The following is a 19,268-nucleotide window of genomic DNA, read 5'->3' as shown; positions in this document are numbered from 1 at the left end:
ATAAAAGTCAATAATTTTCTTATAAATCAGCAATGAAGAAGTGGAATTTGAAATTAAAACCAAAATAACATTTACATTAGCACCAAAAAGGGTAATATACTTAGATATAAATCTAACATAGTATGTACAAGATCTACATGAGGGGAGCTATATAAGTGAAGGACAAAATCAAAGAAGAACTAAATAAATGGAGAGACATTTCATGTTCATGGATAGGAAGACTCAATATTGTCAAGATGTCAGTTCTTCCCTACTTACCTACAGATTCAATGCAATCCCAATCAAAATACCAACAGGTTATTCTGTGGATATCAATGAACTTTGATATCCTATATCCTAAAGTTTATATGGAGAGTCAGAAGACCCGTAATAGCAAGAAGACTGAGACTACTTGGCTTCAAGGCTTACTATATATATACAGTGTTTGTTATCCATACAAAGAACCTGGTTATAGTGGAGTCATAACTTATAAGCAGAAAGGGGCTGACAGTTGAAATACACACATATTAGGGAAGCAGCATTCAGCAACCACCAATTGGGATTGTAAATAAGAGCATTGCAAATATGAAAGATGGAGGAGAGGGAATAAAAAGATACAAAGGTGCTCACCAGGACAAGAATGCTTTGGGTGGCTCTGGACACAGGGGGGAGGATCTGGGGGAATCATTTTTCCTGTGAATGTGTTGAGCCCACTGCTTATGCCTGTACAGGACAAAATCCGTGGAGCCACTGGCCCAGTCAGTCAGCATAGAAAATGAAACTTCAGAAAATACTATCAATGCTGCATGTACTGAGCCTGTGATTTTCTCATGATCTATAGCAGAACAGTATCCCAAATCTCTTTTCTTAGTGAGGTTTTTGGTGCTCCATTTGCCAAACATATACATAGGAAATATTCATTAAATTTAAAAACATGAATTGGCTCCTGAAGAGGAAAATGGAAAAGCCTCTGTGCTTTGGAGCTTTGACTCTAAGATCCTTCCAACGGGAGTTCATGGGGCTGATCATGATTGGCACACACTCAAGAGGCAAGAGCTGCCAAAGGATACACCCCTGCCAACTCTGTGAACATAAAAAGAAGTTTGCATGAAACATCACTGAAAAAATATTTAAACCCAAAAGCTGCCATTGTCTGGGAGATTCCTGTAAAGAGAATGATCAAGGAGTTGGACATAGTCAGGTGCTTGAGAATCAAATCTGTGGCCCTCAACCTGCATTCAGTGTCGTAAAAGTATACGTAATGGTAAAGAAGAGAGATGTTGTCCAGAATTCCAACTATAGTCTGTGACCAGAAGATAGTTGCTACCGTGATGTCCCTGGAGGCTATTTTCTCACTCAACATGTTTTCCTTTAAATTACGGAAACAGTCATTTCTCTGAGCCAAAAGGCTCATTGAAGATTTTTTTTTTTTTTTTGAGGAAGATTAGCCCTGAGCTAACATCTGCTGCCAATCCTCCTCTTCTTGCTGAGGAAGACTGGCCCTGAGCTAACATCCATGCCCATCTTCCTCTACTTTATATGTGGGAGGCCTACCACAGCGTGGCTTGGTGAACAGTGCCATGTCCACACCCGGGATCCAAACCAGGAACCCTGGGGCTGCTGAAGCAGAACGTGCGAAATTAACCGCTGCACCACTGGGCTGGCCCCCATTGAATATTTTTGACACCAAGAGTAACTTGCATTGCGTGCTCCTGTTTGATTGCCAAGACATCATGAGACAAGAAGAGAGAGAGAGATAACCAGTACTTTTCAAGGGAAAGTCGGCACTAAGGATGAAGCCCTGTTAACCTGAGGGAAGTAATGACAAGTGAGACATATCGAAAGAAAGCATAATACAACATTTTCAGAATAAGCTGAAATTTGCTAGCCATGTTGAAAAAAGAAAAACCTTGATCATTACCCACTTCATAAAACCAGTCAACTCTGAATGTATTGCTGTTCTAAATTTTAAAGATAAATCGTATTTTTTTAGACAAAAAAAAAATTTCCCTATGGTCCTAGAACAAGGAAATATATCCTAAACAGTGCAGAACATATTAACCATATGGAAATATTAACCATATGAAATGGCTTCAGATTTTATTAAAATTCAGAGATGGTTCTCAATAAAACACACACATACACACACACAAACACACACAGACAAAGACGTATGACTTATAAGCAGCACAAAGAATTCTTAAGGACCAGACAGTAGAATAAAAAAATGGGCAAATCATTTCAGCTGAAACATCTGTTGATGAAAATAATCCACAACCAATTAATAGATGAGAGCTATGTAATGAGTTAATTAGAGGACTAGCCTAAGAGTGTTGTTTTTCCCAGAGAAGAAAGCACGCCAGAGAAGCATGGTTTATAGCATGATCATATACCCTGTCAGAACAAAGAACATACATCAAGCACAACAGGAATACAATTTTTTCCCCAAAGTCACAAGGAGATGTTTTGCCCTAATTTAGCACATACACAGCAGGTCAACTTGAACTTGGTTCTCTCAGAAGAAAAGCTTATCTTCAAAGAAGTGCTGGTATTAGCCTCAGAGAAAGGGAAATATTACATTTCTATCTTTAAAGAGTGCATTCTTTGGGAAAATGTTTGAAGTAGATGTACAATGCCTGTTTGGTGGGCCATAAGTCAGGCTTCTCTGCGAAAACCAAGTTTTAGACTGAATCACATTTAAACCAGAATGGCTTTCCCATAGACCTCAATATGTAAAAATGCTTTCTTATTATTATTTTCATCATTTTCCCCCTTTTGATTGATAATCTTTTGATAGAAAGCATTGATGATCAATGTATTGTCCCTCAGTGCCAAGGTGGTTGCTGCCTGCCCTGGGTCCATCATGTCCCTTGAAACTTGGCTTTTATTTTATTGATTTACCCAGTTATCCATGTTGGGGGGAAATAGCTGAGTTTAGTGAGCCGCCAGGTATATTATGAAAGAGGAATCATCCCATAGGTCAGTAATTCTGGATTGTCACATAAACATTGTACATGTGCTTCAAAAAAGTTTTGTAATCATCACTTATAACAGTAATATTTAGAGAGCAGATATAGTAATAATGTTAATAAAACATTTAGTTCAAAAGAATAAGTCTTAAGTATAATCCTTACCAGAAAAAGAGGGTCATTCGGAATTATAAGAATGATCAACCATCTCAAGTTGTTAAGCGATCATTACTCTATCTTGCTTATCAGTTTTACAACATTGAGTAAAGAAAACCATAATTAGCTTGAATATTATGATTAACACAAGAATTCCAAGAAGTAACAAAAATTAGAATTGTAATCTGGATCACAGAAGGGACCTAGTACCTGAAGTGAGCCAACTTAACAAATTGAAATTTGGTGAGGGATTGCTTAGGTCATTCACATTTTTTTTATGTGTTTAAAGAGATATGACGCATTGCAAGATTCATCAGGTATAAAAACACAACCTTCAGTTTCAATTATAGCACATGTACCACCTTGAGATGTAGTCAAAATATCTAAGGCCATTCTGTTTTGAAGGACGGCCTTTCTCGTTAAGGACATCTCAGAATTCCATAAAGCTATTCCTGTTTGGCTATCATTAAAGGTCTGCTGAGTAAATTTAGTCAGGACTTCTATAGGTGATGACATTTTCTACTCCTATGGAGGGAAAAAATATAGTGCTAGATGGTCATACCAATGGAAGCCCGAATGAGTCCATCTGGCCCTAAGGAAAGAAAGATTGCCAACAGTTGTTAATTTAGAGTGAATTCTTCCCTGCCTCCAAGGGAACCCCAGGGTGCAGCAACCTAGCCATTCAGGTGGGAGCAAAGGCCAAAAATCTGTTCTACATAATTACTGAGTTCCATTGGGTACCAGCCAGTAAATACTTGGCCTTTAAGACCAATCTGTTCCAAACCAACCACTTTCTTTAAGAATGACAGTATTTGGACATTATTCTGGATGTATCCATACCATATTTCAGGTACAGTTAGATAAGTTTTATTTCCAGTGGTTTCTCTGTTCCCAACATAAAGGTGTTGATGTCCTTAGAGATCCGTAACTAGGAGTGAGCCAAATGATCTGTCACAGATTTGGGTGAAACCTCCATAGTTCTTGTTGCGGAATCCAATTTCTCTTGTTTAGTGGCAGATTGTTAGGATAATTGAATAGTTTGAGCAACATAAAAGGAATAAACATGTATTGACTATTGGCCAGGTTTCAGGATCATAATTAGTAATATCACGTGAACGGTGAACACTGGAACTAGATCTCTCTATCATAGTAAATTACTTTAGAACTTTGCAATCTGTACCTTGAAAAGGAGAAACCCATCAAGGTAACTCAGCTGTACTAGAAAGAGGAAGTTGGCGACGTATCCATCAATTGGACTGATTATAATGTGAAACAAGAGAATGAGGCCATTTTAAGAAGATATTACCATTAGGTCCATTCAGATGTGGGGTGAATAAACAACCTTAGTTGTTTATAGTGTCAGAAAAACCTTAAATGATATTCTGGTAATTAATGAAAAGATTTTGTACTTAAGCTCTGATCTATTTTAGTCTAGCAGGATAGAAAGTATTAGAGTTATAGGAACAATAATTAAAAGGTACCAAATAGGCAACCTGAAACACAAGAAAGGTGACTAGCATGACATAAAAGTGTTAAAATTGCTAATATACTCAAGAGTATGATTACTATAGCAATCATAAATGGGCATCCAGTGTACGAATTACAAGGGTTAAAATGAGGAGATGGAAGGTTGGGAATACAAGTCTGGTCCAGGATCTTGGGACAGCTTTCCAAAACTGATGTTGGCTTCTTCTCATTCGGGTTTTGTAGTACTTGTCATAGTACATCGAAGCTGGGTGTCAGTAACTGGAGTTGAAATCCACTCAGGAGGAAGGGTCTTTTTAAAATCAGAAATGTAAATCCATGAGTTTATGTCTTTTAATTTTTCAGAGCACGGATTGGGTAAAAGTACCTAGGATGGTCCTTTCCAATGAGGCTGCAAACAGACTTTAATTTGGTGTCTCTTCCAATAAACAAAATCTCCAGGCTGTAGTCCATGATCCTCAAGGTGTCTGTCTCCCAGGAGTTTGCTGTGAAAAGAATCTGTTGTGAGTGTTTAATTTCTTTTTAGTGGCTCAATAAGAACTTGACGATATTGCAAGATATCTCTTTTGAGCAAAGTTGGTTCATACATTTCTTCATCTAATTGCATAGGCTGTCCTATTATTATTTCAAAAGGAGACAGCCAAAGTGCACCAAAGGGTATAGCTCCAAGATTGAGGAGCACTAGTGGAAGAGCTGTTGACTATGAGAGATTAAATGCGGCTGAAAGTTTTGCCACTTGAATTTTGACTGTGCCCTTAGTTCTTTCCATCAATCTTGAGGATTTGGGATGATAAGTGCAGTGAAAGTGATGCATTTTTGGCGAAATGTCACAAATAGATTTAACTATTTGTCTGGTGAAATGAGTTCCCCAGTCACCGTGTAACTCTATAGAATTCCCTAAGCTTGAATTATTCTTCCTAGTAACAACTTACCTAGTGTTAATGCGGTTGCTCTCCTGCAAGGCAAAGCCTCAACCTCTGGGAAAAACACACAAATAATTACAAAGAGATATTTATGTCCTTGAGTGGTGACATTTGAACAAAGTCCAATAGCCATACCTCAAAGGGTCCCTTAGGAAGGGGAAAGTGATCTTATGACCCATGAGGTGGTTTTCTGGGATTATATTTAGGACATACGGTACAATGATCATAGGCTTTATGAGCCACTGTAGGAGAAAGTTTCCAAAAATATCAATTCCCCACAAAATGATCTTTTCAGGTGCCCAATGAGTTACTTGATGTATATGCTTCAGCAGTGGAATTGTGCTTCAGTAGGCACTATGAGTTTTTTAATTGGCCGAAACCACATTTGTGTGGTGGGGTCAAAAGTTCTCCCCGTTTTGTTGCCAGATTTGTTTCTCTTCTTCTATAGCAATTTCTAAAGCCTGTAGAAGGAAACCTTTCTTTGGCTTAGCAGGGTTAACAGAGAGCAGTGGGCATTCTGGAGGCTGAATAGAATAAATTTTTAAAGCTGCCTGCTTAGCACCTACATTTGAAAGCTGATTTCCTTTAGGTTCCAAATGTCAGATTTGGAACAGCCAGGTATTTTAATAATTGCCAATTGTTTTGGTAGTGGCATAGAATTTAGTAATTCTGAAACCTGCTTTCCATTTTTATGGGTCTCCCTGAAGGTATTAAAACCCCTGGATGTTTCCAGAGCATTCTAAAATCGTATGCCACTTCAAAAGCATAATGGCTGTCAGTATAAATATTTGTCAGTATAAATAAATAAATAGTCTGTAGCAGATTGACAAGCCCTAGTTAAAGCAATTAATTCAGATTGCTGTGCTGACTTTATTTCTGGTAAGTAAGTGCTCTCACTTATGTCCAGGATGTTATTGCATTTCCAGCCCAGTAATGTCTTTGCTAATCCTTTGCAAGTAAGACCTATCTGTAAACCAAATTAGGTCAGCATTATCAATAGAAGTTTCTTGAAGATCATTCCTAGGAGCAAGCAGGTAATCTGTTATTAAAATGCAGCTGTGGTCACTTTCCTTCTGTGGTGTTGGAATCAAAGTACAGGGTTAAGATTACTACATTGGGCTAAGGTAATATTAACTGTAGAAAGCAAAAAAGAGGTTAATTGGCTCATAGAGTAATGCTGAGTGTGCAAGAATTTAGAAGAAATTCAATTGGAGTTGTCCCCAGTTTTCTGGTACTGGACCTGGAGCAATGCGTGTGTGTTCCTAGTAGTCCAGTGTGTGAGAACCCAATTAGGGAAATGTTTTGGTTTGGATTTAATCACCTTCTCAAGAAGGGAAAGTGACCTCCCTGTAGCAAGGGCTGCAAAAGTGGGTCAAGATAGCATCAAAAAACCAAAACAACGCAAATATATTGCAGTGCATTGTTGGTGTATGGATGCCCTGCGAGTAGTTAGTGTTTCAAGGCAGAGACAGGGGGTGAGAAGGTGAGCTGGAGCCTTGCAGGGGGGTGATGGGCACAGGGAGACAAAACGGTTTTAGGAGATGAAGTCAGCTGAGGGAGGACTAGGCTTGAGGGCAGCTGAAACACCCAGAGCAAGGGCTAATATGGGGTCATGAATTGGGGACATGGGGAGCTGATAGCACCCAATATTTGAGGGCTGGGATTTTGAGGGAGGGGCCAAGAGGCCAAGAGAATTGAGCTGAGTTCACTGAAATTGGGGCAAATATAATTCAAGGGGGAAGAAGGATGGGGAGGTGATGGAAGGCAGGAGAGATGGGAGGAAGTTCCTGGGAGCAAAGGGGATGGAGTTGACAAAGGGATGGAATGCAAAGTGGCTGCAGGGTAGAGGTGGTGTGTGGATGTGTAGAAGTCAGGTGGAGGTGGGAGGGGACAGGTGCAGGTCCAGGGATTGGACAGTGATGGTGCTGGATCAAGGAATTAATGACCTAAGTGGGGGTGGAATGGAAGTGGGGGGTGGTCATGGTTGGTGGAGGTGGAGAGAGAGGCAGTATCTATTATAAGTGGATGAAGGTGGCAAGAATACATGATTGAAGGTTATTAATTCATTCTTCCATTCAAAAATGCCCTCATTTACATTGGACTCACAACTTAACCACAGTTTGTTTCTACATTCAGCCCATGCTGCAAAAATCTTGCTCATATAAAATATGCCTGCAAACATTTATATTTTACATACCGTAGGACCACAGGGAGAACTTTGAGTGAAAAACACCACCACTATTTCTCTCTTTTATTGGAATTCCTGGTAGAAGTTGTGACCACCGTGTGTCTGGCAGGAAGGCTGGTTTGCTAGCACTGGACATTCATTGTTGGCATAAGATATGTCACTTTCCAAATGCTTATGTCTTAAAGAACTTTTTAAACCCAATACTGAATTGATGAAAGTCCTTCTATTTCTTGTAGTATTTCCAAAAGTTAACACATGCTTTGTGTAAGAAATAAAATATAACAAAAGAGAACTGAAATACTGTAAGTAATGTTTTCCTTTGTATGAAACAATCCAAAGAGATAACTTCTGGTAATAGTTTGTCTGTATGACAACAATAAAAAGAAAATCTTTTAATTGCAAAAAATGGACTGGTCTCATACTGAAATAGGCTGATCTCCATTCCCTGGTGTTAGTACATCGGTCATATTACATTACGTGGCAAGAGGGACTTTGAAGTTGTAATTAAGGTTACTAATCATCAGATTATGTTGTGGACCAAATGTTTGTGTCCCCCCAAAATTCATACATTGAAATTTTAACCCCTAATGTGATTGTATGATGAGGCAGGGCCTTTGGAGTTAATTGTGTCACGTGGTGGAGCCCCCTGAATGGAATTAATGCTCTCACGAGGCTACAGGAGAAAACTTGCTTTCTGTCTCTCTCACCACATAAGGATATGAGAAATCAAGGGCCATTAGCAAACCACGATGAGTTAGATGATTTATCTCACCAGATCCCAAATCTGCCTGCACCTTGAGCTTGAAATTTCCCAGCCTCTGGAAAGTCAGGAAATCAATGTTTGTTTTTTAATCCACTCAGTCTGTGATGTTCTTGTTGTAGCAGCCCTGACTGACTAAAACAGGAGATTGTCCTGCATCATCAAGGTGAGTCCAATGTAACCACATGATCCTTAAACAATGGAACTCAAGTAGAACAGAAAGCAAGAAGAGATTCAAAACAGGAGGGGCGTTCAATTTGCTAATGAAGGCTTTCAAGATGGAGGGAAGCACATGGAAGTCCCCAAAGGAAATTTATTCTGCCAACAACGTGAATCAGCCTGGAAACAACGCTCCCCCAGGTTCCAGTGAAGAGACTGGGATGGTCGACACCTTGATTTCAGCTTTCTCACCTACCAACCTGTGAGAAGACAAGCTTCTGGTGTTTTCAACTGCTAAATTCACAGAACTTTATTTCAGCAACAGTAGAAATCTAAAAACATAGAAACACATTTAATGAAAAATATTAACACAACTGATTCCATTTTGATCTCTCGTCGTAACAATTTTCCTGTTTTAGGTTTATCCTCCTTTTTATGTAGTTGAGGAGTATAGCTGATATTTTTCATGCAAATGCACATGAAGGGGAAAACAGTTTTTCTCTACTGTGTGCTTCTTTCTTGTGAGTCTACTTTTACACAGAACACAACTTCTGACACTTTCGGTCACCAAATGTGAGGAGATTTTTCCCCACAACAAGCAATTATCTGGTCATCAGTAGGATGTTGTGCAATTTGATTCAATTTTAACACTTCTTGAAAATAGAGTCAAATCCCACGGCTGTAGGGCTTTTCCCAGAAACTGCTACAACACCATTTCAGATGCCAATTAGAAGTAGTGGGTCCACATGTTAGCCACAACTTCTGTCTGACTTGACTACAAATGTAAGTTTCCAATGACCTCCTCCTTGGGTTCAATTAATTTGCTAGAATGGCTCATAGGTTTCAGAGAAACACTTAGGTTGCCAGGTTATTAAAGGCTGTAATAAAGGATACAGATGAAGAGACACAGATGGCAAGATCTGGAAGGGTCACGAGAGTAGGACCTTCTGTCCCAATGATGCAATGTGCTTTGCTCCTGGCCACATCTCCCTCTCCCAGGCAACACTTGGGTCTTCACCAAGACAGTTGCCCAGCTGTGCCATTCACATAACCAAACTGCAACACAGAATCTCTCCTAAAGTGTCTGTTCTATTACATGTGCCCTTTCCCCAAGCCTGCACCTGTGTCCAAAATTGTGGAACATTCTGGGCCCTCCCAGCCCAGAATCAGCAGCAGCAACCTGTTCTCTCCACCAGCCTGGGACCCTGAACCACTCACTGAGAATCCTAATGCTACCCAAGTGCAAATTTCAGCCCTACCTGGAAGCAGGATCCATAGTACAACCTGTCCTCCTGCTAACATGGGAATGCCCTGGTGGAGTCCTGGTTCACCCTCATTGCAATCTCTTAATTTCAGTCCAAACTTTTGCACCTGAACACATACAGGGTATCTGGGGCATCACCTAATGAACCTGAATGCAGGGCCTCGTACAATCTAGATGTCCTCAAGGGCAGCATGAGAGTCTTGGGACTGAACTTTGAATAGAAACAAATAACATAAGGCCTCAGCATAACTTACTCCAATACAGTATCCCGTGCATGACAATGAGACTCCCACTTCATGGGGGTAGCCAGACAGGAAAGTGTGACCACATCTCAGCTGCACCTATAATCTGCACCCAGTGCACAGTCCTCTACCTTTTTGGGGTCTGGAGGCTGTGAAAGAGCATCATCATCTGAGATTTTTTCAGAAGTAACCACCAAATTGTACAATCTGCTGATCTAATCCATCCTCTCATCCAAGATGGCAACCTTAGATATGTAACTACTGCAGAGAAAGCAAGAGACCACCTTATCCACAACCAAATGTCCATGCAATGCAAATGCAGGCAGTCAAGCCCCTTCCCACCAGCCCAGGTGCCTCTCCCAGGCCATGTTACTAAATGCCCCTGCTTGCACTTAATAATGCACTGCCCTTCCTAGCATCTGCACTGGCAATGCCAAAGATTGCATCTTCTTTTGGTGTCCTCAGACTTTTGCTATAGCAGCCCTCTCGTGCTCCACAGGGATTATCGGTCTAGGTTTCATTCCTTCCCCATCATATGAAAAAAGAAGGGAACCAATAGTATTTCCATTGAGATGTAATGGTAGTGTGTAAGGGGGTCAGATGTGCTGTGCTAGCTTTCTCTAGCTTAGTGCTACTGAAAGGGGGATGGGAGTGAGTACTTTGAATCAGGGATCCGGGGAGCGAAGCATCAGCACCACCTGGGATTATATTACAGATGCAGATTCATGGTCCCCACCTCAGAAGGAAGGCTGTTGGATTACTAGGATTCTACAGAATGGGATGACAGAACTATCTGGCTGCAAACATGTGTTGTTCTTCAAATAAAGGGAAGTATGAATTTGAAAGTGATTCAGAGAACAGCACGATGCCACTGCTACAGAGGCCAGGCTTTGGGTACATGGTTTTTGCTCAGGGTGTTGGGGTCATTTCTGATGCTCCATTGGGCCCAAAATGAGGGCTGCCACCCCTGTGGGCCCAGAAGACAAACATCCAGCCAAACAGCATAAAAGATCAGCCTCAAAATGTAATGGAATTTGTCTTGTAGTTTTAGACTTGCTTGGAAACCATGACTTTGTTCTTCTTTCCAATTTTTCCATTTGGAATAGGAATGACTATCATATACCTCTCAGATAATTGTATTTTAGATGCAGACAACTTCCCTGATTTCACAGGTTCACAGCTGGAGTGGAATTTTGCCTTGGGATGAATCATATCGGGAGTCTTACCCTAGATTTAGATGATTTTTAGGTGAGATTTGAGCCTTACAGTTGATGCTAGAATGAGTTAAGCCTTTTGGGCTTTCAGGATTGGGGAATACGTAGTTTGCATGTAAGAAGGACATGAATTTTGGGGATTGAAAGGGCTGAATGTTATGGGATGAATTGTGCCTACCCACAAATTTATGTGTGTTGAAGCTTTAACCCCAGTATTTCAGAATGTGACTGTCTTTGGAGATACGGCCTTTAAAAAGGTGAATAATTTAAAATTAAGTCAATAGGGTGAGTTTTAACCAACACGACTGGTGTTTTTATTATAAGCTGAAATTTGAACACATACAGAGATACTAGACCTGTGTGGGAAAGACCATGAAGGACGTAGCAGGAAGGCGCCATCTCCAAGCCAAGGAGAGAGACCTCAGAAGAAACCAAACCTGTCCACACTTTGATCTTGGACTTCTAGCCACCGGAAATGAAACAAAATAAATTCTGTTGTTTAACCCACCCAATCTATGGTGTTTTGTTACAGCAGCTCTGGCAAGGTAATAGAAGAGGTAAGGATCTGCCTGGTCAAAACTTGGACTTTCAAGGGTTACACTCCTTTCTGTGGGGTTCCAGGTCCCTGGTCTCTGAGGATGTCAGCTGTGGGATCCTGATCCTTCAGCTAGCCAAGCCCTTGGAGGGAGGTCATAGAAGAAAGGAGAATCTGGGGCATTTCTCCTATCATATAGTCAGCCCATCCATGGGAATAAAAGGATAATAGAGTCAGCAAAGGGCTTTCTTCTGTAGGGGATATGTTAAGATGTAGTGGGAGGATTGTTGGTTGTTTTTGGAAACAGAAGTATCTGGTCCTGATTTTGGACACAGTGGTAACTTCCCTCACTCTCAGAATCTTGTGGTAAATGGTATGTTTCCTGCGTTCCTCACAGGAATATTGTAAGTCTCTTCAGTGAAAGCACTTGGTAAATATAAAGCACTGCACATGTGTGAGCCTTTATATTATAGTCTTAGACCTTTTGTCCTTGTATCCTTCTTCCTCATGGTTTCAGAATCTACAATTACTTGTCTCTTTGCAAAAAGGGCATTCTTCTCACCCTCCTATAAAATCCCTTTGCTTCTGTTTTTACCATATGTAAACCAGATTCCTATTTGCTGTCTTGGAGAGAGTTTTGTGACTGGGTCTTAATTTATAAAGGTGATTGAATGAGATAGCAGAGAGACAAATGCCACTGAAAGATGATGTTTATTACTTATATTTTCCCAAGAGGAGGGTCACATCTGGCCATGCAGGGACACACTGAAAGCATCATGTATTTGTCAGGATGTAGAAGCAGGAGTGATGGGAAAGTCTCGGCCAGAGCCTTTATTGAGGTTTACTGGGTAAAGGCAGGACAGGACAAACAGCTTCCAATTGGTCTGTCTGAATATTTCCGATGTCCCAAATGACCAGGATGTACAACTCGGAATACAGCATGCCCAGTATTCTTAATGGTGCGGCATGCTGTACGTGCATATATTTTGGAAAACGATGGAGTTTTGCCTTCCAACAATATGCAACACTCATTTCCTAACTGTTTTCTCTCTGCCTAATATTCCCACAAGTATACCACTTGTTCAACCACTCTGATTCATTTCATTCAGAGGCTAGGCCCAAATTCATTCAATTTGCCTCAAGCAGAATTGGAGTAAGACTACACTCTTTAGGATACTAGTCATCAAAATGATGCAAAGCTGCTTTATTCACTTTAACTATCCTCGTGTATCTCTCATATTCAACAAGCTGAGGAAACATCAATCTTCATTAAGGTCTTCCTTAGAAGGACATGTGTCTTCTCCTTAGACTCTATTTAACTTTTCAAGTAGGATTAGTGAATAAATAACTGAACATGGTGCCAAAATCTACCATTTCCATTTTTCTGATTACATTAGCAAATTTTGTATTTCTTCTCCGTGCAAAGCTGAGCCTAGATACAGTGGAGTTACGGCTCATGAGCAGAAAGGGGCTGACAGTTGGAAAACACACAGAAATTAGGCGAGCAGTGTTCACCAACCACCAATTGGGATGATCAATGAGAGCAATACAAAGGTGAACAGTGGAGGAGAGGGTTTGAAAAGATACAAAGGTGATCATCAGAATGAAGATGCTTTGCGAGGCTCTAGACTCAGGGGAGGATCTGTGGGAAACATGATTCCTGTGAATGTGCTTGACCCGCTGCTTGTGCCTGTGCAGGGTGAAAACCATGGAACCGCTCGTCCAGATTATGACCACAGTAAAGGAAACTTCAGGGAATACTATTAATGCTACATATACTGAGCCACTGATTTTCCCCTGGTCAGTAGCAAAACAGTATCCAAAATCTCTTTTCTTTACAATGTTTTTCCTGCTCCATTTGCTAGACATGTACAACTCTGACACCAGAAAAATTAAATTTACAACCATGTAAATGATCCAGCAAAGGGAGATTGAAAACCCAATGTACTTTGGGGCTTTGATTTTAAGATGCTTCCAACAGGAGCTCATGGGGCTGATCACGATGGTCTGGAACACACTCAAGAGGCAAGTGGTGCCAATGGATACACTCCTGCCCACTCTCTCAACATACAAAAGAAATCTGCATCCAAAATAATTTAAAAAATGTTTCAGCCCAAAAGCTGCCACTGTGTGGGGGACTCCTGCAGAGAGAATGATCAAGGAGTTAGATATAGTCAGGTGCTTGAGAATCAGATCTGTGGCCCTCAACCTGCTTTCAGTGTGGCCGTGCAGGAGGTAATGGCAAAGCAGACAGAAGTTGCCCAGTGTTCCAATTACAGTCTGTGACAAGGCGATTATTGCTATTGTCATCTTACTGGATTCTATTGTGTCATTCTGCATGTTTTCCTTCAAGTTGTGGGAACAGTCATTCCTCGGAGCCCAAAGATTCATTGAAGATTTTTGACACCAAGAGTAACTTGCCTTGTGTGCTCCTGTTCGAGTGTCAAGCCTTCATAATTCACAAAAAGATGGAGAGGTAACAGATATACTTCATGGAAAAGTCAGCACTAAAGAAGTGGTCTGATCCTGGGGGAAGTAATGAGAAGTGAGAGTATATGGAAGGAAAGCATGAAACCACACTTTGAGAATAAGCTGAACTTTGCTAGCTATATTGGAAAAAAGAAAAATCTTGATCATTAACATCATTACAAAACAAATTAACTCTGAATGCCTTGCTGATCTAAAATTTGATAAAATTTATTAAGAAAATATTCTTATATCCTAAGCAGCACAGAACATATTAACCATATGGATGCAATATCATTCTTTTATAATAAAAATAGGAGCTGATTCTCATCAACACACACACACACACACACACACACACACACACAAACACATACTTTTAAGAAGCACAAAGAACTCCTAAAGACCTCCAGTAGAATAAACAATGGGCATATCATTAAGACAGAAACTTCAGTAAGAGGATAGTCAAAGGATAAAACATGTCTAAAATATATTCAACTTCCTAAGTAATCAGAAAAATACAAACATATCTCTATCTGGTATGATCAAACATCACCTAGAAATCTAGAATGAAACAACACAACACCAAGTTTTGTGAAGGATGAAAATAAAGCAAGAATCTGGTACACTGCGGATGAGTGTTAAAATTGGTCCAAATATTTTGGGAAACTGTATGGTACCTACCTTAGTGGACCAAAGGTAATCCTCTGTTCCCAGCAAATTCACCTCATATGAATATACTCAACAGAAATTTGTAGTCATATCACGAAAAAAATAATCACAGAATTTATGTATCAGCACTCATTATTACTCAAAATATCCCCAAATGCAAAGCAACCAACTTGTCTATTAAAAGTAAATTGAATCAATTAATTGTTTGATATTTACACAAATGAGCCCCAAGTAGAAATGCTAACGAATGCCAACAATAATACGGAACAATACAGATAAATTCATAATAATCATGTGGAACGGAAAAAGCGTCATTATTAACCATTTCATGCTGTATGATTCCATTTATATAAAGTACAACACAGACAAATGTGATCTAATCTTTCAAATGTTAAGATGGTAGTAAACCTGTTCCCAGGTCCTCTAACTATACCCACCAGAACTACACCCTTGGGAAGAGTGACTTATATGGGGCACAACAGGGTTTAGGAGGACTGACAACATTCTGTTTCTTTATCTAGGTGTTGTGAACAGAGGAATGGTCGTTGGTGAAATTCCACAGAGCTGTGCACTAATGACCAGTAGATGTGTCTTTAATTTTTAAAAAATACATTTCTTCCCCCCAAACTTGGGATTTGTTGGGGGAAAGGTTATTTTCACGAATGTGTGTGGCCTGTTGACTGTGTCCAAACAGGATGAAATTTATGGATCTATGGGTCCAGACTGTGAGGCCAACCATGAAAGGGGATCAGGACAATGCTGCTTAGAGTGAATCTGTGATTTTCTCTTGAAATTCAGCACAGCTTATCCTAAATCTTTGTCCTTTGTGATGACTTATTGCTAAATTTGGCAATCATTTACATAGGGAAAATGATATTTATTTACCATTTATACGCTGCTATTTATATGCTGGATGTTTATCCATCATGTACAGCGTCCAGCAAAGGAAAATGGAAACCTCAATCCTCTCTGGAGCTTTTACTTAAGTTTCACCCACCTGGAGTTCATGGAGTTGATCTCAATGGCAGGAGATGCATAAGAGGCAGGTGGTGCCACTGGACACACCCTTCCAGGTTTGTGAGGATAGAAAACAATTTGCTTTCAAAAATCACCAAAGAAAAGCTTCAACAAAAGGCTGCCATTGTCTTGGAGACACTGTAAAGGAAATGATCAAGAAGTGACTATAGACAGGTGCTTGAGGATCAAATCTATGAACCTCCAACCACATTCATTGTAGTAAAGGAAGAGATAATGGTAAATCAAAGAGAAAACACCCACAATGCTGACAATAGCCTGAGATATGCAGACCGTTCTTGTCAAATCCCTGGAGGCCTATCTGTCAGTTCTCAGTGACTGATACTTGTCTTCAGAGCCAGAAGATCCTGCAGTTTAACCTGTTGTGTGGATTACATGCATCATATGAGCTCAAATCCAATACACTTTCTCAGAAATATATACCTAAGTTCTGTTCAGAAGCTTCTCAGAGTGGAATGTATAACTTTTTAGTCACACTTACAATGTCTGAGTCACTGCTACAATGCCCTACGTGTGGTACTTTGTTTGATTTTCCTAACTGCATTACATAAGCACTGGCATTATTTTCATTGTAACGATAAGAAGTCTTAGATACAGGGTGGTCAAATATGTTTAAATTCACATGCTGCTTAAGGGCTGAATGGAGATATGAACTTGGCTATTCTTGTGGCCAAGACAGTAGCCTAACTGCTCTGTCACAATAACAAACCACGTTAGCTGTGTCTTCAAATAATCCATACCTGTGTATAGCTTTCAATTTCATACTTTTCCATTTTATTTCATATGGTTGTTATTTTTTTGTAATTTTAATTATAAAAAGTTTCAATTTTTGTTTAAAAATTTTTTCTCTAGGTCAAAATCAAAAATGAATGAAATGTTAGAGATGATAAAAAATTGGAGATGCAGTAATTACAGGTTAATCGTGAAGGAATGTTTCAGTTGTCCATATTAGATTTAAATAATGCAAGATTTACTCAATATTAGTTTGGGAGCAGAAAGACTCATTTGCTATCATGGCAGGATAAAAACCAAAGTGGCATCTATCAAAAAACTTAGTGAAAAATATCACCTTGTTCCATAAACTATGATGCAGGAAATGCTATTATGTGATACGTCAGTGTAGAATAGACACCACGTTATTAAGAGTCTGGTTCAGATGCTTAGGTATTTCTTAATACCTAGGTTATGGAAAACTATTAGGAATAAGGCAAGATTTTCAAGTGATATGCTGAAACAAGAGACGTGCAATAGGGAATTTTAAGACTATGGACTCTTGTGAACTGTGTAAATTACAATCTTAAGGAAATGAGTTGTGACCTTGGGATTGATGTTAAATCTTATTAAAGCAGAGAAAATAAGACAAGATAGATTTGGTCCTGTAAACTGTTGTCTGAAACTCATAATTATAAAGTTACTTTTTCCTCATCATCCTTCTCGCACTTCAAGAGGGAAAGCAATGCTGCCATGGTCATCAGACCTCAGGTGTTTTCACTAGAGACACAGTGACTGTCTCCAGTAGGTTATGGACTCACGTGCTCAGTGTCAGATAAAATATAGTTTCTTGATTCCAGAGAAATTCATGTACATGATTTCTGTAGAGGATTAGAAAAATTGTGACAGTCCTATGCTACTCTGTGTTGCAGGCATGAACACATTATAAGCACGCCCCTAATAATACTGAAAATTTAATCTATGATTCCTCTAATGTAATGTGAACAGCAGAATGATTTCCTAACTACAGTCCTTAAGCACCTTGAAATGATTCTTCATTATCACTGGGATTATTCATCCCTAATCATCCTCACAGAGGATTTTATTAATTCCCTTGCAGGACATCAGGGATCGGCGTAGGGCCTTGAATCCTACTCACTCTTTAAAATCTCAGCTCATTGCTAAGGAATTACTCTGCCTCCCTGTCTAGCTTTGCCACTGGATCTCTTTCTAACCCCAGAAGCCCATTTCCAGACAGGAACGCTTACTTAGACTTCCTTCCTTACAGACTGTGCCCTCAGGCTGATGTCAAAATACTCACCCGACTCCTTTCTGCTGGGAGGACAGTTGGTTCAGTGTGATGGTCATGATGGAAAGCACATGTGTGGGAGGGAGGCAGGCAGACCCTGAGATATGGCTTTGTGACTCTGTGACCTCACCTCCTGTGAGAATGGCAATTTTCATTTCACCTGTGGCAGCAGTGGCATTGCAGTCATGAGGAGTGGAGAACACTTCTGAAAAACTTTTTTCCGGTTGCTAATTACCAAAACCAATTACAAGTTTTTGTGATTATCTCCAAAGAGACTGTTGACGCATTTGGAGACACCTTACTCTTTTGTGATCTATGAGTGAAACAGAGTCTCATGTGGAAGGAGCAGTAAAAATTGATGTCTGCCTCATCGGAGACTATCAATGAGGTATGTGTGTCTCAGAGGAGTCCTTGAGAAGTTCTTCCACTAAAAATCGTGTTCATTCTTCATCTTTAGACTCTGAGGCTGCATCATTATTAAGGTATTCTGCAGATGCCTGGAATCAGACAGAATCCAGGAAGAATTTCTAATGAGATAAGAGCAAAAGAAAGAATATGTCAATAGTTGACATTAGAAATCATTGGCCTTGTTTGTTTAAGTAAATGCAAATTAACTTGGAGATGATAAGATGGAAACTTTTCGAATATTGTACTTCACCAATATTGACCCAGCGGTGGTATGAAGTGCAACGAAAGAAATATCCCCAGAAGAACCCATAGTGTTTATAAAATGTCCTTCAGAAATAAAAGCATCAGGATCAGATGGTTTAACAGATAGTTCTACAATTCTTTTAAATATCAATTAAGCCAACACCACATTCTCAATTCAACTGCATTGAATGGCTACTAGAGATGTTTTCACTTATCTTGGCTGCATTTTCATTAAGGAGCATTCATTGGTTATGCAATTAATGAAGACAGACATTTAAGAGCCAAATGCACTACGCTGGATTTTCCAACCGAGAAATCTACCGTTTGAATAAGGTCCGTCATCCATACCCGCTGTGAGAATTTTCAGTCCAACTGAGAAGTTAGAAGGACCACAATTCGCTGGAAACCACACTCACTTTTGACACCAACTTCAAGTGTGGAGGTTCCCCAAACTACCCTCAGTGTCGATCATTCTCTAGAGGGACTGACAGCCCTCATTGAGTCCGGTTCTATTGTTTGTGATGGTTTATTACAGTGAAAGGATACAAGT

General features: G+C 39.8%; 1 protein-coding gene and 1 pseudogene across 1 annotated transcript; both read right to left on the bottom strand.

Annotated features, from left to right (window-relative positions):
* Positions 1-13,197: 13,197 nt before the first annotated feature.
* On the bottom strand, positions 13,198-14,265 carry EQUCABV1R919 (vomeronasal 1 receptor equCabV1R919). The gene has a single exon (NM_001166863.1). The coding sequence runs from the start codon at positions 14,263-14,265 to the stop codon at positions 13,198-13,200; it is 1,068 nt and encodes a 355-aa protein (NP_001160335.1).
* On the bottom strand, positions 15,593-16,320 carry EQUCABV1R-PS945 (vomeronasal 1 receptor equCabV1R-ps945 pseudogene; annotated as a pseudogene).

This window comes from Equus caballus, chromosome 10, assembly GCF_041296265.1.
Source record: "Equus caballus isolate H_3958 breed thoroughbred chromosome 10, TB-T2T, whole genome shotgun sequence".
Lineage (NCBI taxonomy): Eukaryota > Metazoa > Chordata > Mammalia > Perissodactyla > Equidae > Equus > Equus caballus.
Note: the sequence above shows the minus strand (reverse complement) of the source record. Positions and strands in the feature narration are given on the sequence as shown.

Coding starts and splice junctions, on each gene's coding strand:
- EQUCABV1R919 (NM_001166863.1), bottom strand. CDS start 14,265: ATGAATCTTTGGGCTCCGAGGAATGACTGTTCCCACAACTTGAAGGAA.